This window comes from Anguilla rostrata, chromosome 12 (assembly GCF_018555375.3).
Source record: "Anguilla rostrata isolate EN2019 chromosome 12, ASM1855537v3, whole genome shotgun sequence".
Lineage (NCBI taxonomy): Eukaryota > Metazoa > Chordata > Actinopteri > Anguilliformes > Anguillidae > Anguilla > Anguilla rostrata.
Window position 1 is genome coordinate 30,443,270 of NC_057944.1, and position 25,472 is coordinate 30,468,741.

Genomic DNA, 25,472 nt, shown 5'->3' on the forward strand with positions numbered 1-25,472 from the left:
TCAGAGTCAGCAGACAGCAGAATGAGAGAGGGATTCATCTTCTCCAACTTTCAAGTGAATCCTGCTTGGAGTTTTAAACGCTTCTCGTGCTCCCCCCTCTCATTTTTCTCTCTCTGTCTCTCTCTCTCTCTTTCTCTCTTTCTTTCTCTCTCTCTCTTCTTTCTCTCTGTCTCTCTCTCTCTCTCCACTCATCCCTTTCATGAATTAAAAGTGCAGTCAGTAGGGAGAGGCATGTTTAATTCCAATCAGACGCCCCACCTCCCCCCCCGCCCCCTCCCTGACGGCCGACTGGCAGGCAGACGGAGATGGGATCTGACAGTAAACAGCCTTCCGGATGCCTCCCGCGTGATTGACAGGCCGGCGGGTCGTGATACGCGGGCCCTGCACCTAATCCTGCCCTGTCAGTTCTAATTGGAGAGGTGGAGCCCCGGTGTCACCGGGGCGGCTGATTGGCAGGACCCTGTCTTTGCATAGATATGAGTTTGAGATGAAGGGTGGGCACCGCCGCTACTGCTAATAGAGACAAAGTCAGACGCGCATACGTTCACTCACACGCACAGGCGCACGCTCGCACGCACACGCCACACACTCTTCCTCGGCTGAACACAAACACATCCTCTCTCACACACACATGCCAAACCACACACACTCCAACTCATACACACACCCAAACTCACACACACACACCCTCACACACACACGTACTCTTCATCAGCAAAAGCTCAAAGATCAGTTGTTCAACTCGCTCCTCTCTTCCCCTTTCTCACCCACCCCAGCCACAGGCTCTGACCTCAGGGAACGCTGCAAGTACGGTGGCCTATGAGGGACTAAAAGCACAGTCTCAGAGAACTGCGCTACACAGTAAAGCCAGGCCCCCACTACACCCCCCTGGGACACTGCAGACCCTGCGGACGAGTGCCCGACGTGCCTGCGCCCACATCGCTTTCAAATGGCGGCGCGCCGTGATTCGCGAGCGTGCGCTCCGGTTGCCACGCCGCGCGAAGCTTCGCCAGCGCTAGAGCATTTGATTGACAGCTGCCGCTGACCCGTGCCAGTCGAGGTGCGTCGCTGCGGGTCAAAGGTCGGAGGGCTCGGGTAGTTCCTGAGACAACCTCGCCCCCTCATCTGAATGCCCCCCCCCCTCATTAGCATGCCGCGGGCAGGGGATAATGATGTTTCTGAAACAGATGAATTAAGAGGAATAGCTGGATAGGGCGAGTGTAGCGGTATCAGTACTGGTCTTATGGAGGCTGACAGCCGGAGACACAGAGCTCAGGGTGAAAGAATCCAACTCACCATGAACAGGGAGCCATTCATGGTAGTTTAAATTTTTAGTTGCCAGGGGCGCAAAATTGATCTCCAGGAGAGACATCCTTTTTGTGAGAAGCATATTGACACATTCTTGGACACCCTATCATGGGTGTGTGTTTGTGTGTATGTGTGTGTGTGTGAGCTTGTGATTGGCTGTCTGAACCTCTGGTCTGTTCGCGAATCCTGTACACCCAATTGACAGTAACATTCCCGGCAGTTGCTGTCGAGCAGTTTCTCATTGGACAGAGCGCAGTCGTGTAATTCCCGTACCTCTGCCTCCTGCGGTCTGCTTCTTCTTCCTTGGAATCCTCATCATCATCATCACCAAAGTGCGTAGATTACAGATGCAGTCTACCTCTTGTGCAGAAACATGGAAAAGGGAACCATTCAGCATGGACTACAGGAAGGCACAGCACAGTTAGGCTCAGTATTCATGATATTTGAGGCACTGTCTCACTACCACTAAAGACAGTGAAAATTGATGACCACTGAAAAGCATTCCAATTTCAAGAATCTTCAAAACAAATTCATTTAAGAGGCATAACCAAAGCCAACACTGTGGCAATGAGCGTTCTGTACTTTACGAGAGAACCAACGGCTGTGGTTACCCACCTGAATCAGGAGTTATCTGAGGAGTCTACACAATCTGTGACTATCGTTAGTGCAATGGATTCTGGGAACTAGAGTCCCATCCAATGTCCTTGCTCAGCATCACCTCCTGTAAAACGCAAAGCATTAAGGAATGGAGGACTCAAGTGGCGCTCCACAGCCCAGGCACATAAACAACTACACGTTGGGTGGCAGCGTTGGGAGCCCGGGACGGGGGCTGATGTCAGCTGGCCAGCCTCACGCCTCAGGTTTTTTTCCGCGCGGCCAGGAGTTTGGGAAAGGAGCGGAGGGAGGGACCCGAGCGCCTCGTTCGCGGTGGCTGCCTGCTGAGAGCCAGAGGAAATTCTCAGGGCGATCGATGCCAGGGATTATGGGTAGGCTTTGGGGCTCAAACGCCTGGATCTGAGCGCTATCCTCCGGGGCGGGGAGCGGCGGGGGGAGGGGGGAGGAGGCTAACCTGAAACTGTCAGACACGCATGAAGGGGCCTCCGAACCGGGGGCCTTCTGGGCTGATCGACAGGACGTGCCGTACACACACAATTTCGGAGTGCGACAAACGTTATATAAACGTTGTGCGAATGCTACGAAACGAAACGCTCACCGGCCCCAACAAAACGCAGCGCAGCCAAGGAGGGCTCAAAACAAAATGTCTGTCGGCGTATTCATCCGATGTGAAATCATTGAGTGTACACTCTTTATATTTCATCTGTCATTTGAAAAATAACATTAAAAATTTCAATTATATTTCATAATAATACTGAATTATCGCTTTTTTTAAAATCTAATGACAAAATCGAAATTACAGTGATGGACCAACACAGACTTGATGGACCAACAGTATAATTAAACAGAGTAAAAACAAACACAATGTTTTTGTGTTTGATTGCCGGATTTTCCCGTGCCAACAGAAGACATGAAATCAGCTCAAACACATCCCCACTGACTCATCGACGCTGTCAAACAGCCGAGTCACTTCTGCCGGGAGTCCACGGACGGAGCTAACCGAGCACGAGGATCACTGGCCAGCAGCCTGCTGACCACGACACCTCTGGACCAATCTCTGTCCGTCACCCGGTCATGTGACCCACACCGCCACTGCATTTACTGTTGTCAGGGTAACCCTGTATCCATGCCGCATGTCCCAAACTTCCAGAGTCTGCCTGACGAGCAAATGCAATTGTTTACATGCTTATTAAAATTTAGCCAAATGTGATCAACTGTGCTATTAACCCGTTTTTGAAGTTAATAAAATAGTAAATAACGCAGAAGGAGCAATCTGCTCAGTTTTTCACTTTTTTTTAATGGAAAGTACTTTTTATACATTTTTTTTTTCAATGTCATCTTGCAGTCCACTGCAACACCTCTCATGACCTCTGACCGCCAGTTTAGGAACTGCAAGGGTGCAGGACAGGGTGACGACTAGCATCCCCAGAAATGGAGATGTTAGCGGACCACATTAACAGTTAGCGCTGGTTTTATACAATCTACAATAGACGCTAAATCAGGATGCATCACTTATTTTTTGAATGGAAAGGCAGTTCATACATTAAACCAGGCACAGCCCTTGTCTTTCTGCTATCCTTGGCATGATTGCAAACTTGGGAGGGTGGGGATGGGGGGGGGGGGGTTGTAAGTTAGTGACTGTGGACTGGTAAGCACGGGAGCCAACTGTTACGGACGCAACACATGGATTTGTTTTCTCTTCCCTTTGCTTTACAGTCCCCCGACGCCCCCCATATGGATTTGCGGCCCAAGGTGACCATTCTGGTCACCAATGCCTAGAACCAGCTCTGCATTAAACAAACCCTCAATATAAGGTAGGCGTCTATGAAGGAAATTTTGATGAAGTCTTACTCAATACCATACAACGGTATTGTCAAACAAAACATAAATCCTGCAACCCTCTGTCCTGTATAGATGGCAAACTACTAACCCCCATGATCCCCCCCTCCATGTACAATGCCATCAGCGCTCAAAATAGACATTTGCAGACATCCTGTTCCCAGCAATGATCTGAGATCAGCACACACCATTTACATGAAAGGACTGAGGTCAGGATTAGGGGTGGATATTCTGTTCCTAGCTCAGTCACTGGAGGACCCAGAGCTCAGGAACTGCAATGCAAGGCGGGGAAAGCCTGTGACTGGACCAAACTGTGAAATCTGAAGGCATAATTAACCTTCATCTTTATGACTTGCTAAACTCGTAGGAAGCAGCTCTACTCACCCAAAGTCAATTAAGCACTGTTTTACCGAATAATGTTTTCCAAACTGTTTTGTATTTAGCCCAATAGCCTGACACCTCTCAGTCGAGGTGCACACCTCACAATGCAGTTCCTTTAGATACACTGAGCATCAAATCTGATTAGCTGGTTTAATGAATGAATGAATGAATGAATTTGGGTTGCTCAAAAATGAGATTTTACTCATTTAGATTCCACTGCAGATTCTTCTAACTGGAGATGCAAATTTTGGTCAAGTGGGTCTTTCTTTGACCACGAGACCTCTGTTCATTAGATCCTCCCCCCACGTCGAAACACATACACACATACATCAATATGACCATCTCACTTTCAGGTGGTCAATAGCCCCCCGGGCGTCTTCATCAATCGAGGTAACTATCGATAGTAAAATACCATCGCAACACCAAAGAATCAATACCAACCTTGAGGGAAATGGGGTTTCCAAAAATCATCGATGAAACCGATCAGGCTCGAATCGGGGTCTGGTGGCTTGTGCTGGTCGTACCTTCAGGGGCGTTGTAGTGGGGGAAAAAGTGGGACTGACTACCCAGGGCCCGAATGGGGGGAGGGCCCTCAAAAAGCCTGGAATGGTGCGTGAGAGACATGGATCAAGAGAGGAAGGGGGACCACAGAGACTTCTTATGTATAGGGCCCAGAATTTTGTGCTACAGCCCTGATTATTATTAATATCACCTTCGTGAAATCTCGGTGGACACCAGTTAACGTCAATTTCAATCAATGCTCCGTGTACAAAGAGGCAGTAAGACTTAGTTCACCAACGTCTATTTGTAAGACAAGAGTGCCGCCTAGTGGTAGCAATGTGCCAAGACACCACAGTTTTTAGGGAATATGGAGTGCGATGGATGCGTGTGGAACTCTATCAGACTTCGTTATTCCTATAATCGATGTATTATTCAAATATTGGTCAAAATCCTTATATAACCGATCATGTTTAGAAACCTTTTCGTGACGTAGGTACGCCTCCTCCAATACACACACACACACACACTACACACACCCCACACCACTACCCACAGATTCACACACACACACACACACACACACACACACATACACACACACAATATCAACACACACACACAACACACACACACTGACACCCATACACCCCAATTAACACACCACACACACACACACACACACACACACACACACACACACACACACACACACATATATATATATAAAATAGAAAGAAAACTGATTTACATTCAAACACACGCACACACACACACACACATATATATATATATATAATTTTTTTTTTTTTTTGATGGAAAAAGCCACATGATGAATTCCCAAAGTATCAGTTACTTCCATTCCATTTGTTCTGCTATTTTTTATTTATTTATTTTTTCCCCCAATGTACAACATTTACAATTAAATGTTTAGGCCTCTCCCATCGCTGCAACTCCCTCTAAACTCAGCGGAGCTCAGACCTGCGAGCCTCCACCGAAAACACATGTAGCCAACGTAGCTTATTCTTTAGCTTATCCGACGCAGCGTATCTGACGATGGCTTATCCTTTACCTGCGGTCCCCCACCTGAGCCGTGCAGCCGCCGCGCTGGAGGACTGCAGTATGTACGCAGCTGATTCAGGCAGACTGCGGGTGCTCATCTGATCTGAGCAGCCGCCTCTTTCCCAGCGCAACGCTTCAGCCAATTATACGCCACCCTGCGGGTGTCCCGGCCACAGTCAGCACTGGGCCAATCCCATTACAGGGCCACTTTAACGTCTGCGAACCCCCCCCAGAGTCATTCTAAATGTTCACGTTTTTATGGTGAAATTGTACAAGTGACAGAAGTCTTTATAAAAGGAAATGATTTATATTTAATTTTACACATTCTGCATGCTCTTTAGTGCAGTGGTTCTCAAACTTGGCCCACAATTGCAATCCCAGAATTTTACTGAGCTGCTCATTTATTGTTATGGTTTTCATATTTTGCGGGATTATTTACCCCCTTAAACTACATTATGCCAGAAATAGTCCATGACATGCAAAATAAGTCCCAAATTCACATTGTGCTATATTGCAAGTGATTATATATAAAAAGAGGTAAAAAAAATAAAGTAGACACTTGGCTACCAAAAGGAACCATTTTGTAGACATTTAAGAATTCAAAGACAAAACTAATCATAATGGGCCAAATCTGCATTGTGCTAATAAGTCTAAGGAAAACATTTATGAAGAACACATTCAACATCCTTAATTGAGGAGGAGATTGACTGGAGCAAAAACCGGCACACACAGGGGGGCCCAGGACCAAGTCTGCGGACCACTGCTTTAGAGCAGGGGCCTCAGACTCCAGTCCTGGGGGGCTGCAGTCTCTGCTGCTTTCTGTGGCTGTCAATCAGCAGCCAATTGAGGCCTTGGAAACAAGCTGTGCAGGCTCTTCGGCCAATCAGACTTAAATTAGGCACTTAAGTGCAGGGACACATCGAAAACCAGCAAACACAGCAGCCCATCAGGATTTCAGTTTGAGATCCCTGTTTTAGAGGAATTGATTCAAGTCAATATAAGTAAGATTGGTAAATAAGCATCAGTGCATGCACATGTATAAGTGAACCTCAAATTGCATTTCATCCAGAGACCTCATAGAAACTCCTGATGAGCTGCAAATGCTCATTGGACTGGCGAGGGATAGAAAACCATTGCAAAACATCAGTTAATTGAGAGACAAACTGTCTTTAAATGGAGAACATTTGACTTACCCTCAATCCTGGTGAGCCTGCTGATTCAGACCCAAGAAACAAAGCAGAATCACTGGACAACTGCACTGAGTAAAACACAGAACCCTCCCACTCTGGAACATGGTCTGAAGTAAAAAGCTGTTCTGGGTTTAACTCAGTAATCCTGCATCATGATGCAGGCCCCAGGTGACTTGAGTTAGCTTTGTAATCAACCGCTTTAACTGATCAATTGCTGCGCTGTGCTGAGCAGCAGTGAAAGCCAGCGGACCCCGCGGCTCTCCAGGCAGGACTGAGGACCACTGATTTAAGGCCACAGTGACATATATCAGGGCTGTCCAAGCCTGCAAGCCCGTTCCCGGAGATCTAGGGCTTATTTTATCCATCGTCTCCTCGGTCCTCGCCTGACCCGGAAATCGATAAAGGTCCACCATCTTTTAAGGACATTCCAAACCGTCAAATATTCCTTGAAGTAGCTAGGAGGCTCCTGAAGGATGCTTGAGCAAGGAAATACGAGTGCATCCTCTGTGGAAGTAATTTTTTGGAACGTGTGATGTGATAAATGATAAACCTGTGGATTCACGTCTCCCCATCTGCCATAACTGTAACTGACGTGGGTTCAAACTGATGCTTGACTAAACAAGGACATTCCATTTGCCTAATACACGCTTCCTCCATTCCTACATTCTTTCATCCTTTCCATGCATCCTGTTGGGTGGAGCTAAGGAAGCGAAGAAAGGACACACGGAAAGGATGCAAGAAAGTATAATATGCAATTGGAAAGAGCCCCCACTGTCCCGTAGTTTTCATTTTAACCTTATTTTAGCAAACCCGATTCCGCTAATTAGCACCTCAGCATGATCTCTATATGTTGAGTGAGGTGTGCTTTGTTAGGGTTTGAGTGAAAACCTACAGGATGGCAGATGTCCAGGGACAGGGCTGGGCAGCCCTGATGTACATAAATGCGAACGACCTTCAAAATGGTCCCACAAAGCAGCAAGAACAATCAGACTGGAGAACCTCTGCACCACATCTAAGGGTCTGCAGGGCTGCCTTGCTGCAGCTGATGTCAGTGTTCACACCTCAACAATATGCAAGCTGCAAGCCAATGGGGTTAGTGGAAGCTCCTGCAAAGAGCAAACCCTAGCGCTCCAAGAAGAGCTTGTATAAAGTTTGCAAAAAGACAGCCTGGATGATCCTGTAGATTTCCTGAACAATATTCTCAGGATGGATGAATCAAAAACGGATCTTTCTGAGCAAAGCCAGAAACTACCTGGCAGGAAGATGACCTTATTTCAGCTGTCAATCACAGTGCGTTTCTGCCCCTGGATCTTAATGACTTGCCATTATTGAGGGAGCCTGGAAATCAGTTACATAGAAATATTCTGTAAAACATCAGGCCATCGTTGTGCGAGTGGAAGCCGAAGCAAGAAAACGATCGTAAACATTACAGCAAATCTACAAGAGGACAAATTTAAGGGAGGAAATGCTGGGGCAGATCCACAAATAAATCATACGAAGCTAAGTAACTGGCTTAATAGCTTAATGCTAATTATCTGTTGATGACTGCAAAAGCTCTCCTTGCAACATGCGTGTTGAAGTATTGAGCAAATATAGTAGCTGCAGAAGCATACAAAAATATTTTGCATGTTTGTCTCAACTGCACAGTTCACAAGCAGTAAGTCACATTATTAGTCGCGAGACATGACATTTTGGCATTCACAATATATTTAGGCTTTCGCCATATATTTTGTTATCGACCCTCCACAAGTTTCCTTTTCTGAGCAGCGTTAATTTTACATTTCAGGCTACGCATCGCCTCTGTTGCCCGAGTAAAATCTATTTTTTTTTTAACTCAAAAATGGGTCTTGTCATCTTATCTCCAACGCACATACAAAATAAAGGGTTGGCTTTGGAGTTTTGCTCACATCCGTTTTTGAAGCTGAGCCAGCACTGATCCAATAACATTAACTGGAAACCTGCCCATCAATTCACAAAGGACTCATTTTAATTTGGCTTACAAACAACGGTACAAGATTAATGACGAATAAAAAAGGATCCATAGAGCCGCTGGCCATATCAGTTGAATGATCAGCAAATAGGCTTCTTCAATATTACCTGGAACAACTCTCTCAATTCGCAGAATTGGACCATTTCAAATGATTGCTTTTTAAGTTACACGGTTATTGGAGTGGTCGAAATATTTGTCTCCTAGCAATGAAACGGCCAGCTTAAATTATAGCAGAAAAATTACAGGGTGCAGTTTCAATAAACTGTCATATTGCGGTTTCCTGGGTACAGCAGTTCTGAGCTCTACCCAGGTACGGGCGGTGCTTTGCGAACCTCACCCAGTTCTTTTCCGGTACTTTTATGGCTACAGTTTAAGGCAGTGGTAACCAACCCTGTTCCCGAAGGTTTTCACTTCAACCCTAACAAAGCCCCACCTCATTCAACAGCCAAAGATCATGTTCATCTGCTAATTAGCAGAGTCAGTGGTGTCAAATTCGGGTTTAAATAAAAACCTACAGGATGGTAGATCTCCAGGAACTGAGTTGGTTACCATGGATTTCTCTTTCTTTTGGATAGGCCAAGACAAAGTGCAAACCTCAGCCCAGGAGAAATATTAGGTTTTTACCTCAAGTGAGTTGTTGATGCAAGACGGCCCATAAATCTGAAAAGGTGAAGCAGTTCTGTAAGGAAGAAAGGTCAAAATATTCCTCAAAGGACATGAGACTGATTAGTAACTACAGGAAACCTTTGGTTGAAGCCATCACTGCTAAAGAAGGTGCCACAAGTTACTGAATAGAGGTTTGCTTCTGCATACAATGATTTTTGGGTTTGTTAAAATTCTGTAAAATAATCAATATATAAAATATGACTTGAGAGTCTGTTATTCATGTTATCCTCTTAAAAATTTAAATTTCGAATCCATAAGGTTGTTTTTTAAATGTACTAAAATAAGCACCACTGTATTTTTGACAGCTCAGAGGGACAATTTTGAGCAATCTTGTTTCCTTTGAACAGGTTTTGTTCCTAGGGTATATCAGTAGTTTTACAAAAAGGATCAGAAATTTTATTTTCACAATAACTGTCAAAGGGCACATTTTCTAAGAGATATGACAAGGAAGTTACGTTAGTATTCGCCGAGTCTGAATGCTTACTTAACCAGTGCTGGCTGCTGTTCTGAGGGAAAGTTTCAGGGGAACCTACCACCTGAGATGCTGATGGGAACTGTAGTCCAAGGCTAACTTGAGTACAAAACCCCATATCCAGCTGTGGACTGCACTACCCATCAGCATTCTGTCCACTATATGCAGCTCATAGAAAGACAATTAAAACAAACCATAGTTGAGGCACGGTATAATAAAGGACTACTACAGCAAGGAGACAATTAAGACACAGATATGGCAACAAATTCAATACCACTACCTGTGACTGTGGAGGTTAAATAAAACTATATTTGACTTTCCCAACATACCAAGAGCTTAGATGGAACACAAAAACCGAGGGCACCATTAAAAAAAAAAAGATAACAGAAAGACAGACAGGAGGCAGACTTTACAAGATTGATTTATTAACTATAATACAGGTCACATAAGGCCTTAATGTTTGTACACCATTCCCATTGAGACAAAGTACGATACTTTTAGCAAATAACATGATTTTTTGTTGATGTATCTTTTTGTTTTACTTCATTTATTTTTTTTTTCGTTTTTATTTTTTCATCATTTTATTTTTTTATTATTTTTTTTAAATATTGAGAGCAGCAGGCTGCTCCCACTGGCTTGGTCTTAAATCATGCACTATACTGAATTGGCCTCAACACCATTCACAAAATTGTTAAAAAATGGTCTTTTTTTAATTATTAAAATAAAACATTAAAAGAAATGTTTTCTATCACCATCGACTAAAGGGCAGAGTGTTAGACCCCTAACATACAAATAAACAACCATTTGAATATAGTTTGCTTGTTTTTTTTTTCATTTAACTTAACAGACAATCTGTCACCATTGTTGCAAAAATAAAGAAAAACAAAGTGATGCAGCCACATAAGATTGCTGAACCAATGTCACATTTTTTTTTTTCAATACAATTGTTTTCCATTTTTGTCGTTCATTTTCTCCCTCTTGCCCCTTGTAGCGCCGTCTTCTCCTCAGCCGAGTCTGTTTAGTGTTAATGCATTGATATACACACAGAGAATGCGTAGCGGGCATTCAAACGCAAGTACCAGAATTCGCCCCAAACCCAACCCCAACCCCGTCTCCTAAATGTCACCCCCCCCCTTTCCCTTCAAACCCAACATACCTCACTACCCCCCAAAATAAAGACTAAACTGTGCTAAGAGCGGTGTTTAAAAACGGGCGGGGGGAGACCAGCGGAGGCGGCTTCTCTCTTCTGCTTGAAAAAGCAAGCACAGTTTCTTCAAGTAAGAGCCACGGGGACCCTGCGATTCGGAGAGCGGTACACACGGGTTTGGCGCAAGCGGTGTGCCCACGGGGGCCGGGGGTCGGGCAGGACGTCCAGCGGGGCTGCGAGCGCGTGGGGAGATATGTGCGCAGACGGGGCGAAGCTCCGTGGCTCACCCTCGCCCGAAATCAGACGCCGTTCCCCCAGAGAAGAGCAGCCATTTTGAACTCATTAGCAGAAGGCGGTTTGGATTCGAACGACAAACTCAGGGTCGGGCCTGAAGTCAGTGTCGGTGCAGAGGCTCGAACCCTGGACACAGGACATGTACGAAGGGACCAGCCGCTCAGATTGACACAGGCTACATTTTCCATGTTACCATCTCTGACGCATTCACATACACAACCTTCCCAATTTCATTTTGTGGTGAGGCCACAACAAAATCTTTTTCTAAATACAAAATGAAAAAGTGCCATTTCCCAACGTTCCCCAGCAGAAAAATCCCATTAAAAAATCTCCCAAATATGCCTCTATATTGTAGAGCCAACTCCAATGCGAAAACTCTGATCTCAGAAATCAATGAAACAGCTTTCCGGGCTGAGAGTGCCGAGGAATTCTGGGCTAGCTAGCTGGCTGACAGGACAAACAGCAGAGCTCTGAATAGAACCCCAAATTCCATTGAGGCGTTCCAGAGCTTTACGGGAAGGGACTTCCTTAATTCCGGAATGCTGTTCACACAGGACAGGAACAGATTTATTACACTGGTCTCCACGGTCCTGAAGGCAGGGGGGCTTCTAGCGAGGCCAAGACCGGATCAAAATATGGAATTCCACCACAGCAGCATCTGGGCTGCTGGACAACGTCATACAGGAACGTTAAAGGTGTGAATCACCCCAATAAAGACCACAGGCATAATAATAGAGACAGGATAATACAATAATAAACACAATTCATTTGGGGGGGGGGGGGTTGTGTGAATTGTGTGTGAATTCCTCTTGTTCCACAACTCATTAATTTCACTGTGCATTTTTTCACTAATTTAAGAGGAATGTCCACAGCCCTAATATCAGAATGAGCTATGCAAAACAGCCATGCCTCAGAGTGTGACTTTTTCCCGGTCTTCTCTCGCTGGCAACTGTTCACCGAATATGTGGGACAACAGGATGGTAAGCCAATAGAGGAATCAAAGTATGCGCTCAGGCTTGGCACAGCATGACCAATCAGATTCCAGTCCCACCTGTTCCAGGTCACAACAAGCTCCCTTGTTATGTAATGTTAATCAAACACCAGGCTATTCAAAAAAAAAAAAAAAAAAAAAAAAAATTAAGCAACACAGTCGTAGTTTCAGTACTGGGCAGACTGGCTCTGCCAGGGATTACACAGCCCAGTCCTCTAGGCTCAATCTGGGTTACTGTGTGTTTAACATGGCGGTGAGAAGAGACTTTTGAGAAAAATAGGTCAGCTAATCTAACGGCTCACCTCCACTCAATGCTTTCTGGATAATGCAGTGTCGAGAATATCTACAATGGCATGCTGGATTTGAGTGACCTATAGTGCTGCTCCTTTCCTGCAAGGAGTGGAGGCTGCGGAGCACACGTTTGACAGCAGGTGGCAGCGGAGAGCTCTCTCTCATTACAGTTGTGCAATGTCTGAGCAAAGGCTGCTGGGGCAACTGCACCAATTCTTTTTTTTTAATGAAGAATGAGACAGCAAAGGTGAATGGACCCGCAGGCTAGTGCTAAGGATACACGCACAATCACTGACACACACACACGCGCACACACACACGTGCACGCGCATACACACACACACACACACACACACACACACACTCTATGCCAAGAAGCAGAGAGAACCAGCAGTTTAACGGGTCCTGCGTTTAACCCTGGAAACCGGAGTCCATCTTAAACTGGCCAACATTCGACGTAGCTTCCTTTTCTTTCTTTTTTTTCAAACGGAGTTTTTTCCGCCAGGTTATCCAGACGACTGTACTGCACTCATGCGTTCTGCAGCCAGCCCGCTCCGAGCTGCGGGGTTCGTTTTAATTGGGGCTTTTAGGATCAAACGGCAGGGCGGCCTCTACAGACTCCCGCCTGGGCTAAATCTGAGCTGGATCAGCCCGTCACCCTCCGACTATCGATTCCATTGCGCGATTTTCCCCTCCTCTCTCTCTCCTTCCTTCCTTCCCTCTCTCTCTCTCTCTCGGTTTCAACCACGGGCTTTCAATCATTAAACTGCTGATGATGAATTCCGTGGGGCGGAAGGGACAGAGGCCTTTCCGGAAGCCTCAGACGCCAGCGGCTCTGCTTCCTCTCACAGGTGCAGGGGGAAGCCCCCTGACGCCACGCTGGCGTCGCCCGCCGGTGCCACTCTCACCGCCCGCAGGTGAGCCCCGCTTCGCCCAACAAGCCCGAATAAGGCAAAGGTGAGTGCCGACCCTGTTGCTGTGGAGACGCCCTTTGACACGCTCGGCGCAAGGTCTCTGCCTCCCGGGTGCAGTCCGCGGATCGCCACCCATCAGACCTCAGGCCCCGCGGCTCGCCGGCTGCAGATGCATTGTGGGATGTCAGGTTTTTTTAAATTTTATTTTTAAAAAGTTTTTGACTGTAACCTGAGTCACGGGCGCCGTGAAGACCAGCCGACTGTACGCCGCCGTCCGCGCAGGAACCTGCACAACGAGCCTCAGGCTGAGAGGCCCACCCTCCCGCCGGCTCTGCTCTACCGCACACACCTCCGCAGACGCCACACACACACCCCGCTGACAAACGCAACGCATCAGCCCTGCGCACCGACTGCTGCTCTTCTGCGTGTACCTGGCCCGGACAACGAAAACAAATCAGGCACAACTTAATGTTTACACTGCGCTCCACCTTCCTCTTCGTGTTCCTGACTTCCTGTTTCTCCAACGTCATTCCGGTGGCTCCTCCCTCCCTCCCGTCCGTAGTCACCATGGCAACCTCAATCAGACCAAACCCAGGCTCCTCAACTCGCAGACACAATTCCGCCCGGCACAGCGCTCCCAGTGCAATCCGTGGATTGAAAACCCCCACAACCTGCAGACATATTTTCAGTGCATTATCCCCCCCCCAAAAAAATGTCGCTGAACAACACCACCAATGCGATTTAAATCACCAGGACCTTCTTATCTGCCCATAGGCCAAAGCTAGCCGAGCGGCATGACCCTCCCACCTCCCCCTGCTCTGCTGCTGAGCGGATGTGTTAGGGAGGCGCTGAACGAACCCTGCCTCACACACGGACCACGGACACACGCACATCCACACGCACATCCACACGCACATCGGCTGGCTTATCAACACCGAGGCTGGACGCTGGGCCCCAGAACACCGTGCTTCAGATATTAACAGGAACAGGAACAGGAACCCCGCCGCGCCCAGCGGGCCGGGACAGGGGACACTTTTGGAGGCCGTCTCAGCCGGGACGTCCCGTTTCCTCGAGCGTCTGTGGTAATGTTCTGAGGCCATTAAAGTGCATGTCTTACTTGCACCCGTACCCTGTCCCAAACGCCACCCTCCCCCCCCCCTCCCCAGCTAGCTACGAAGTCCCTGACCAAGGAAGCCTGTGAGAATCGACGCAGGAGGCCGCAACTTCCTGTGCGTTTGATCACATGGTCTGGAACACGTCACTAGACCTGGCATACGAGAGGGCAGCATTGGATAACCCTGTCGACTGATCCATCCCATAATTCCAAACATCAGAGATTTTTAAAAAAGCATGGTGGGGCAAATGGAAGCAAATCTGGGGGGGGCAAAAACAAGAAGAAATGAAAATAAAAGCCTTTCATGCAGGCCGTCTTCAGGCAGCGGATGAAGTGATGGAGGAGGAGGAGGAGGAGGAGGAGGCGCGCTTCGATCCGTGGGCCGACCCGTCCTCCTACAGGGGGCCCAGAGAAGGTCCCGCACTCCGCGCTCCAGCCCCCTCTTCTGTGAAAGCGGGTTCGGCCTGACGGGGGTTTCGGGGGGGTCAGGATTGCGTCTGTGTTCATATTTTGGGCCGGTGGAGCACAGACCAAAGGAAGAGCCAGAATGAACCCCTCGGGTTAAGAACAGTCCACCCCTGACCCGCCCCCCCTTCCCCACAGTACCACAGTATCCCCCTCCTCACAGGCTCCGACAACGCCTTGCGCCCCATGCAAAGAGCGCCAAATTCTGGGGGTGGAGTCACGGGTCAGAGGGGAACTGAAGAGCCCAACGCAGGAGCTAGAGGGGGGTCAAAGTTCAAAGTTTAAAGGTCATCGGCGGTCCGAGCACACCTTCGCCCCCCGTTGGCCCAAACGTCCGTAGCGAAGAGTCCGGTTTCGGGCTCGTAATCCCAGGAGCGCCGCAGCACGAACCGGACTGGCCCCGCCCCCCGAAACACCGGCCAGGGGCGGAGCCACAGAGCGGGAGCGCTCCGGACCACAGTGAGCGGGAGGAAGGAGGAACGCCGAGGGACACGCGTGAACTCGCCACTCGCAAACTTCTCCAGAGTTCCTGTGTGTGTGCGCATGGGTGCGCGTGTGTGCGTGTAGGGGTGAGTGCGTGTTTGCTTGCCTGTGCACGTGTGTATGTGTGCGTGTGCATGTGTGTGTGTGTGTACGAGCGTGTGTGTGTGTGTGTGTGTAGGGGTGTGTGTGTGTGTGTGTGTGTACGGAGCTGTGTGTGTGTGTGTGTGTGTGTGTGTGCGTGTAGGTGAGTGCGTGTGCTTGCCTGTGCGGAGGGCGTGTGATGTTGGTACGAGTGTGTGTGTGTGTGTGTAGGAGGGTGTGTTGTTTCTAAGGCAGGTGGACCAGGGGTCAGGAAGCAGTGAGGGATAAGCCGAAACCAAGAGAAATCACAAGAGGAGGGGTTCTGGGAAGACAAATACGGAGTTTGTTAAGTGGCTCGAGTGTTCCTCTCCTCTCCTTTCCTCCCCTCTTCCTCCCCTCTCTCCTCCTCCCCTGTGCTTCTCCTCTTCTCTCTCCACCTCTAGCAGGGGAAAAAAAAGTGTCTGTATGCAAGAGTAAAGTCCAGCATTGTGGCAAAAAAAATCATCCCTCTTCCTTTTTCCTTCACACTTTCTTTTTCCCTCTCTTTCTCTCCCTCTCCCTCTCTCTCACAGCGTCTGTGGTTCGGTGGGGGCGTGGTGGGGGTGCAGCGGGGGCAGCAGGGACTGCAGAGGGGACTGGGGGGTGGGGGGCGGGGACTGCTGCAGAGGGGTATAGGGTGAGGAGGTGGTGGGCGGGGCATAGCAGGAGTAGGCGGAGCCTCCGGAGAGAGTGGTGGGGGAGGCGGGCAGTCCGGACAGTCCGCTGGGCGTCTCTACGAGAGGCTGATTGTAGAAGAAGAATGCACACTGGTGGATGAAGCTCTCGATGATTGTCTGGTAAGTGCGGGTGGCGGTCAGCGCGTCCATGGTGGTGAAGTCCGGACGCATCAGCGTGGGCCAGAAGCAGATGGACAGGTTCTCACAGGTCATCAGGTTCACCCGGTTATTCTGGCTCACCCTGGGAGGAAGCAGAGGGTTACACACGCCTGCACCCATGCATGCATGCACACACACACACACACACACACACACACACACACGCACATGTACACACACACACACACATACACGCACATGTACACACACACACACACACACAAACACGCACATGTACACACGCGCGCACGCACACACACACGCACGCACGCACACACACACACGCACACACATGCACACACACGCACGCACGTGCACACGCGCACATGCACACACTCACACAAGCGGGCACTCACTTGTTGAGGTGGGTGATGACGTATCTGAAAACCTCGTAGTTCTCACGTGGAAACTTCCGCAGCACTTCCTTCATGGTCTGCATCTTCTGCTCTCTGTCATTAATCTCTGCAGAGCCAGAGAGAGTGTGAGGTGTGTACTCATACATTACACACATGCATTTATATTTCTCGCACGCACGCACGCACACACACACATTCTTCTAGAACATTCCCAGCAAACATTCAGAGAGGAGGATATTTCCTTCACTGCTCAGCATAAAACACACCCCCACCCCCCATCCTCTCTCTGACGCACACACACAAGTACACACACTTGTGTACATGCACACACAGACAGATGCACTCACATACGCACACACAGACACACGCACACACACACACACACACACAGGGCTTCCCTCTGACACAGTGCGTTGGGTTTGCATAAACACACACAGCACAGGGACCTGCGAGGGCGTAGAGGGTGTTGAAAGTCACGGCTACGCTGTGTGAACCTGCTGTCAAAACAGCGCACATTCCCCCTGGGAAAATGTTTACGAGGAAGCGGGAGGGCCTGGGCGATGTCACTTCCTGAAAGCGGTCTACTCCGCCCCCACCACCACCAAACAGGTTGTGTCACCCAGAGGTGATGCTAAACGGTCCAGCAAAGCCTCACTTTGAATAGGCCAGTTTGGTTTGAAAGCCCAATCAGCCCTGTTGCTTATCTCCGCGCCTTGCTCCGCGCACTGGCCTCTCATTCGCTGCTGGATCGCGGCCGGTGGACCAATGTTCGATGAGGAAAACCACATCTCTGTCTGTGCCACTGCGCTGTGACACAGCTCACACAAAGTTCCCATTGTTTATTTCTGCCTGTCCGTGAATAAAACTGATTATAATAATCCCTCTTATTATTTCATATCTCTGTTTAAACCATCAAATTACGCAGATGTTTATATTAAAGAACACCGCAGGCATAATAAAAACAAATTGAGCAAAGAAAATGAAAAATCCAAGAGAACATAAATAGAAGCGGTAAAAGCGTGCATGCACACGCTCGCGCACGCGCACACACACACACACACACGCACATTTTCCCTCGTTTCGAGCACGCTGAACAATGGTGTCAGTGACTCAAACATGCTTACATCACCCGTCACATACAGACAGCCCTGTATTCCTCGCCCGCTCTCCCTCTCTCTCTCTCTCTCATGTGACCCCGGATGACAGATGTGCGCTTCGCTGGTCACAAACGCTGATGTCACCGTCACTGCCGCAGAGACATGGCAGTGCCACGGCGGAGTGGTCCCCGGGGGGGGGGAGTAGACACTGAACCAGGGGTCACGGGTTTGAATCCTAGGGTGTGGCTCTGTTGTTGCATTCTAAAGGAAGCTGAATAACCTGAATTGAAATGCCTCAGTAGATGCCCAACTTGCTATAGACACTCCCTAATCCTTGGGTAAATGCATGCCTGGATGGGCCCAACGGCCTGATCCCATCATCATGTAATCCTGTGTTCTTACGTAGGTCTGTTCTTGGGAAATACATTTTAAGGGACTGTTCCTTTTCTGAGTTCTTTTGGTATTATTTCAGCTTTACTGCATGTTTTCAGCTGGCCCAGTTTTTTTGTGTGTGAGGGTATTTTAGAAATCTCCCCACCTGCCAGCTTCACAATTCAGGGGGTTTCTGGCCTAAAACAAGCAATGACATCTGAAACAACTCCAGAGCAGCTTGGATAGCGACATTATGCCTTCAGCGGTTGCACACGTCCGCATTAACTGGTTGCTATGCTTGCTGTCAGTTGGAACCATTTTGTATGGCACCCGTTACCTGAGAAAGCCTCACTCAAGAACAGTAGCCTAGTTCCAGCACAAAATGAAAACTGATCTTTATATTCAGAATTGCGAATAAATACAATAAGATTAATCTGTGCACATGTACAGCTTCTGGATACTGTATCTTTTGCTTTTTGACCACAAACCCCTGGATGCCCTAACGTCTGCCATTTTAAAACCGGCAAGTTGTCAGAAACTTCTGCATCTACCTGTCTGTCCTTCTTTCCATGTATAGCTGTCTGGGCCAATCAAAAACACACACTAGAACTGATACATAAAAAAACACACAGAACTAGAACCATTCTCTTAAATGTATACAAGTCAATCCAAACGAGGGAGAGAAACTACCCCACAGTGTAATTGCTACCCAGACCGGGGCCCAGATTTCTGAGCGTTCTGAGCCATTTGCCTCCCACATCACACACCCCATTTACCTGCCATATCAAGAGCAGGACACGGCGGCGCAGAAAATGCGCTCCCATTTGAATCAGCGCCTAAAAACTGTAATTGTTTCCAAAGCTTAATTTCCACTCCCTGTGCCCATTTCGATCCACGGGCTATCGAGCAATAGAGGTACCTCTGACCTGTGAAAGACGTAATGCTATGGAAGTGATGGGTCTCTCGGTGCGGGTCAGAACCCAAAGTGAACCCGGCACGGACTTGCGTGATGTCACAGACGGCTGTAATCGGAGGATCGTTATTACCACAGACGCTACGCAGCGGCGAGCTTCACGGGGCATCAAACGAAATTGTTGTGTCACCGAGGATAACAGCAACCTTTTAAATCTAATTAGAAAACATCAAGTCAGCAGCAAACGGAACAGAGTGCGCTGCCAGTAACAAGCGATTAGTTGGTCAGCAAGACTCCTTTTTGTTTCAGCCGCTCAAAAGCAGCCGGATGGCCAGAGGACTTCTTACGCAAATTTTTTTTTTTACGGATAGTCATTCAGATTTTTCTTTAATCAAACTCTGCGTATCTGGTCTAACTCCGAGGCCTGTTGCGGAACCAGCAGGGTGCGGTGTGCGGTGGGGTGGGGGGCCCGGCTAAACCCCCTCACCCGAGAGCCGCTTGGGCCGATGCCCAGCAGCCCCCCCCGGTGTCCACTGCGAAGAGCTGGGGGGGGGGGGGGGGGTGTTCTGTCAGCAGGGCTGCCTGTCCCACTGCACGTACAACTGACCCCATGGACAGCAGAAAGGGGGGGGGGGATTTCTGTCTGAAGGGCTACCAGTCCCACTGCACACACAGCCGGTACAACCACACTGCAGGCATCTAATCACTCAGAGCCACTACCAGTGCTGGCGTTACATCGACATTCACAATCCTTACAGCCTCAGTAAGCTGCAAAATCAACAGGAAAGAATTTCTGTTCTGAATGCAATATATACTGCTACAGAAAGACATGCTAAAAGGAAAATATTCTGGATCTTATGTAGCCTTTACAGTTAGCTGTCACAGTTCCTCTGTCAAATACTTCAAAATGCAACAATCTTGGAATGTTATCAGCTTAAAAATACATACACAGCATTACTTTCCTTATTTGCAGAAAAATGTTTAAAATGGGGGCTGGTCAATGTACCGTGAAGCTGTAGCCATAGCTATAACTACACAAAGAAAACAAATGACTCACCATTCATTATTTTATTTTTTACTTGCAAACGCACAACTAAAAGCACTCACAGTGATTCACAAACAAACTACAGAGACATCAGAATATCTGCCTGACAGCCTTATCGCTTACAGTCAAAGCCTCAAATGGGTTCAAGACTCAGTTCAGCTTGTTGTTATTTTTACACACAGAAGCCCAGGCCCAAATCCGTTTGGATAAACAGAGGAACTCAGTGCACACGCTCATTTACTGCATCAAAAACAAACAAAGAAACTAATGACGAGGTCACGCCGATACACTTGACATTTTGGTAAATGAGGCATGGTTTCAAAATGTCAACCGATAAGAGCCTGCGCCAAGCTTGCGGCACAGAGCAGCTGCGAAAGGGATTCTGGGTAATGTAGTTGTGGTCAGCAACCACATTTCTACTCCAGACAAAACTTCTGGTCTTTTTTACTGCTCAATGCTTTTCGCTGCGCAGTGCGGGTAAGGAAAAAAAAAAAAAAAGAAGAAAAAAAAAAGAGAAGGCTGCAGAATTATAGGTGGCCCCTGGAGCCGTGTTTGGATAAGCCAAGTCTTCAATCTTTCAGCTGTCTGTCTCCGCAGGTGAATATTAGTGCCCAGAAAAGGAAGAACAGGGAGGGGGAGATGGAGGCTGTGTGGGCCCTTAGACCTCATTATCACACACAGAGAGAGAGAGAGAGAGAGAGCGAGCGAGTATTCGCACTCTGCATCCTCACCAGCATCCCTCTTAGCAAAAACCCGAGCGCACACTCAGTTTCACCCGAGAACGCATTCTGTCCCAGCATGCACCTGCCATGCAGCAGGCCTGTCATTCAACCCCACGTTTAACACTGAGCCCAGATCAGAGTACGCATTTAAGCACAAAGGTAAGTGTTTATGGTTAATGCAGAGTACCCTGATCCCAGATAACATGACAAGAGTCATCTTGTGCTTCTTTTCACCCTCCATTCATCCATCTATCTATCCAATCATCCCCAACCCCCCCCCCCCCCACTTACTGTGCGCCTCCACCAGCTCCACCTGCATGGCGTAGGGGACCAGCGGGTCCGGCAGCTCGGAGAAGAAGCTCTTCATGGCCCCCGCCACTGTGTTCACAGTGAAGTCCTTCTCCACCAGGTCCAGGTTGTGATCTGCAGGGGGAGAGAGAGGGTGAGTCAGCAGCCCTTCAGAGCTGTCCCACACCAGCGCACCGCCCGCCGGAACTCTGCACTAAACACCCCCCCCAAAAAAATACAGTGCCAAACAAGCTGCTGGTCCCAGGGAGTGATGTCATCATTATGAGACGGTGATGCACGGACATGTGTGCAGAAGGCCGAAACGTGTAGTTTCTCTTTGAGTACAGATGTGTAATCGCTGATACTCACAAATCCTGTACGCATTCATTGCAGTTTGCCATTTTTGCGGCAACTGAACATCCAGGCTATTAAAAAAAAACAGTAAACGCATACTTAAACCTAGCACGCTGTTCATAAACACAAACGACCGATGCGGGTGCACTTGCCATTAACAGTTTCCACGTCGTCATCTTTCTGGGAAAAACGACACTTAGTTTCAAGGCTAAACGACCCCTTTGTCTAACCTAAAAAGTTTACGCCCCAGAACACGCCGACTCTCTGACTCGCACCCTTCTTCCCCGCTACCTCACATGCGCAGACGGCACAGCCCCGCACACAAACCAAACCCCGGAAACGGCACATTTCAATCACTGTACGTCCGTGACCTCACAGCCCCTGCTACCAGAGCAGTTCACCGGCTATCCCTTACAGCCGGCCTGCATTATTCATGGGGATTAATCCCCCACACAAGCGCGTTTAACACTCAGACGGTTTCATAGCTTCTCCACGCTAATCTAGCCGGAGCAGGAGATGCGCGGGCACAGGGGCCGGGCCGAAGGAACAGCAGGGCCTCATTAAAAGCCGGCGCAAGTGTAATTATTGTGGCCGTCCTCCCGGATAGAATTTGTTTTAAATTAAAAAGAGGGATTCGATGAATGTTTCAGGAGTTAAAAAAAAAAGAAAAAGGGAGAAAAAAATAGGAACTTAATTAAAAAAAAGCACTCCTGATTAATTTCTGTTCGTCTGAAGTAACATATAAAGCCCTAGAGTCCTAGTGCGGAGCTCTCCCTACTGAGTTTGCAGGCTGATTTTTTTATCCCCTTCCTCCTCCTCCTCCTCTCTCTGCCAGGTGAACCACACCCGTTTGACAGACAACAAATGCAATCAACTCAGGCCATGAGAGAAAGCGCCCCGACACACAGGGTCATGGGTCTGCGAGCGCGTGGGACGGCGGCAGGCATTTCGGCTGTTCGGAGCAGACGGGCACAATTTCCCAATAATTGCCCCGTCACCTCCTGGTCCTCATCGATCGGACGCAGAGCCTCCAGAGCCAGGGCTGCTGTGCGGGCAGGCGGGCGGGGGGGCGTACGGGCGGCCTTCCTCAGCACTGCGCGAGGGGCACGCTTCATTAGCCAAACCTATTTGGAGGTAATTAACTGCACCGCCCCGCCCCGCCCCCACCCTGAAAAACCACCACACATCCCCCAACCCCCACCCACCCCCCCCAGGCCTCCCTCCCTGGAGGTGGGCCCGCAGATTGTGCCGCACTCCGAGGAGGCGGAACAGAAGCATATTCCCCCTCTCTCAGGATCGATGGCTCCAGAACCGGGCAGAGTTCATTAAGCACGTCGGCCCTACAATGCCCGTACAGGCGGGCACGCAGCATACACGCACGCACGCAGGCATCTGCCACCCGCGCGTTGTGCCCGGGCGCCCGCGCAGCCTGCAGGCCCTGCGACCAGCCGCCATGTCGCTCAGGGTCAGAGCGGTCGCAGGAACTGCGCTGCCAACGCGACGCGGGATGGGGAGCGATGCCGGGAATGGACCTACTGAGAGGCTTTAAAAAACATAACAATCACACCTTTTCCACATATCAGCTACAGTTCTTAATGCTCTTCATCTCTATTGTCTGTAAAGCGCTTTGTGCTGTACAGCTTGAAAGGTGCTATATAAACAATATAATGATATAAAAATTATTATCTGAGGAGTTAAACTGGTCGTCTGGCAACCGGAGAGCTGTCGGTTTGATTCCCGGCCTTCTAGGTGTGTCGAGGTGTCCTTGAGGAAGACACCTAACCCTAACTGCACCTGACCAGCTTGGCTGGCACCTTGCATGGCTGCCTTTCACCGTTGGTGTGTGTGTGTGTGTGTGTGTGTGAATGGGTGAATGAGAAGCACGCATTGTAAAGTGCTTTGTGCAGTAGCTGCTTGAAAACGAGTTTTATAAATGCAGTCCATTTACCGTTATTATTATCATTATTACTATTATTACTGTTATTATTCCTCCACTCTGCCTACTTACGGAGAGGACAGGTTCAACATGAGGTACACGGTCTTTAAACACTATGACATAAACCCAACCTCACTGCATACAATAGCAGCACACATCACATCTTGCACACTTGCAGCACGTGAATGTGCAGGTTCCCTTCCACCTGGGACCCAAACCGCTACGGTTCAGGTGGAAGGTGGAAGCCGCGGCGACGGAGGCGGCGAGACCAGGCGCGGTCGCGGTCGACTCACCCTGGTCAAACTGTCTCTGCATGCTCTCCATCTCGGCCTTGTTCCCGCTCACTCGATAGATCCCTTCTGTGCCCAGACCTGTAGAGGAGGAGCAGATTTCGCATGTGATTGACGTGTACATATTTGACACAAACAGAAGGGTTTGGAGAAGTCACTGTCACACACACGCAGTTTGTTTTCCTGGACCAGATCTGATACAATTCACAGGACATCCATGTGAAAAACAACCTTCGGACTCAGACCTGCCATTTACGAACAGAGGATTACTAACCCTTCATGTGAAAACAAATTTAGTACTTGGGCACCACTTCTAAATTGACCTTGGGGGGCGGGGAGCTTGTATAGGAGCGAGGGAAGTTAAACCGGTACAGGAGGATATGACCACCCTGTGGGGCGGCACACACACCAGGGGTACGAAAGGGGGAACCGTTTAGCGTCACCCGCTAACGAGGCGACTCACGGGCGGGGCACAGCTCTGGAGGCGGGCGAACGGGATTGACCCGGAGCGCAGCGTGCTGGAGGAGGGTCCGGCCGGAATCGACCGGGCGGCTCGGGGAGCGAGGCCGGGGGGGCCGCGAGGGCCACTTCAGCGCCCAGCGGGTCCTCCCGCCTCCAGGGCCCCGGGGCTAACACGCCGCGGCACGGCTCAGCGGCTGAATCTGCCCAATCGAGCCCCCGCCTCCCGTCAGGGCCCCCCGGAAGAGCACGCTCGCGCCCTGGCCCTGCCCGGCCGCGGCGCTGCCAGCGATGTCCGGGTGTCGATAAAGAAAGAGACGCCGGGCTGTTCGCGGAAATGAGGAGGACCGCCGTCGAGGCAGGCGGCATCGATTCCCCCTTCCCCCCCAATCAATTACCCACAAAGGCTTTTATATGCAGGCTGGGGAGGGAGGGGGGGGGTGTACTGACGCAGGAGGGAGAGAGAGGAGAAGAGAGGGACTGAGAGAGAGAGACAGAGAGGGAGGGAGAGAGAGAGAGAGGGAGAGAGAGAGAGAGAGAGAGGGAGAGGGCGAGAGGGAGGGAGAGGAGAAGAGATGGAATGAGTAGGAACAGAGAGGAGGAGAGGGATACAGATAAGGAGTGGCGAAAGAAGGGGAGAGGGAGAGATAGGGAGAGATGGGAGGAGAGAGAGAGAGAAGGAGAGAGGAGGGAAACAGAGGAGGAGAGGGAGACAGATAAGGAAAGACGGGAGGAGAGGAAGAGAGGAGCGGCTTGTAATGGACCGGCATTTCGCCAGCTGCCCAGAGTCCAGAGAGCGTTAAGAGTACCGCTTGGGGCAGAGGTGGCAGTTACTGAATGGCTGTGGTCAGTAATGACTTCGGCCTTCAGCTTTCTCTCCACCCACCGACCACTGCCCCAGCACTAACAAAATATCAATTTCTAACTCACAAAAAGAAAAGCAAGGTGCTTGTAGAAGAAATTA

At 49.2% G+C, this 25,472-nt stretch overlaps 2 protein-coding genes across 6 annotated transcripts in view; both read right to left on the reverse strand.

Annotated features, from left to right (window-relative positions):
• The window catches only part of npas1 (neuronal PAS domain protein 1), a 57,634-nt gene extending 49,489 nt beyond the window's left edge, over positions 1 to 8,145 (reverse strand). Inside the window, exons 1-6 of one of the 5 annotated variants that reach the window (XM_064301291.1) lie at positions 6,897 to 8,145; positions 5,714 to 5,858; positions 4,585 to 4,744; positions 2,102 to 2,246; positions 1,924 to 2,029; positions 1,582 to 1,668 (exon numbers count right to left, since the gene is read on the reverse strand). The gene's annotated coding sequence lies outside the window, so the exon portion shown is untranslated. The remainder of the gene's footprint in view (positions 1 to 1,581; positions 1,669 to 1,923; positions 2,030 to 2,101; positions 2,247 to 4,584; positions 4,745 to 5,713; positions 5,859 to 6,896) is intronic. The other 4 variants (XM_064301292.1, XM_064301294.1, XM_064301293.1 and 1 more) reach the window with 4 other exon arrangements.
• Positions 8,146 to 15,981: 7,836 nt separating this feature from the next.
• The window catches only part of arhgap35a (Rho GTPase activating protein 35a), a 69,637-nt gene continuing 60,146 nt past the window's right edge, over positions 15,982 to 25,472 (reverse strand). The window contains exons 4-7 of the mRNA XM_064301290.1: positions 24,053 to 24,130; positions 21,473 to 21,604; positions 17,033 to 17,138; positions 15,982 to 16,758 (exon numbers count right to left, since the gene is read on the reverse strand). Coding sequence (XP_064157360.1) covers positions 16,368 to 16,758; positions 17,033 to 17,138; positions 21,473 to 21,604; positions 24,053 to 24,130 — 707 coding nt within the window. The 3' untranslated portion in view covers positions 15,982 to 16,367. The remainder of the gene's footprint in view (positions 16,759 to 17,032; positions 17,139 to 21,472; positions 21,605 to 24,052; positions 24,131 to 25,472) is intronic.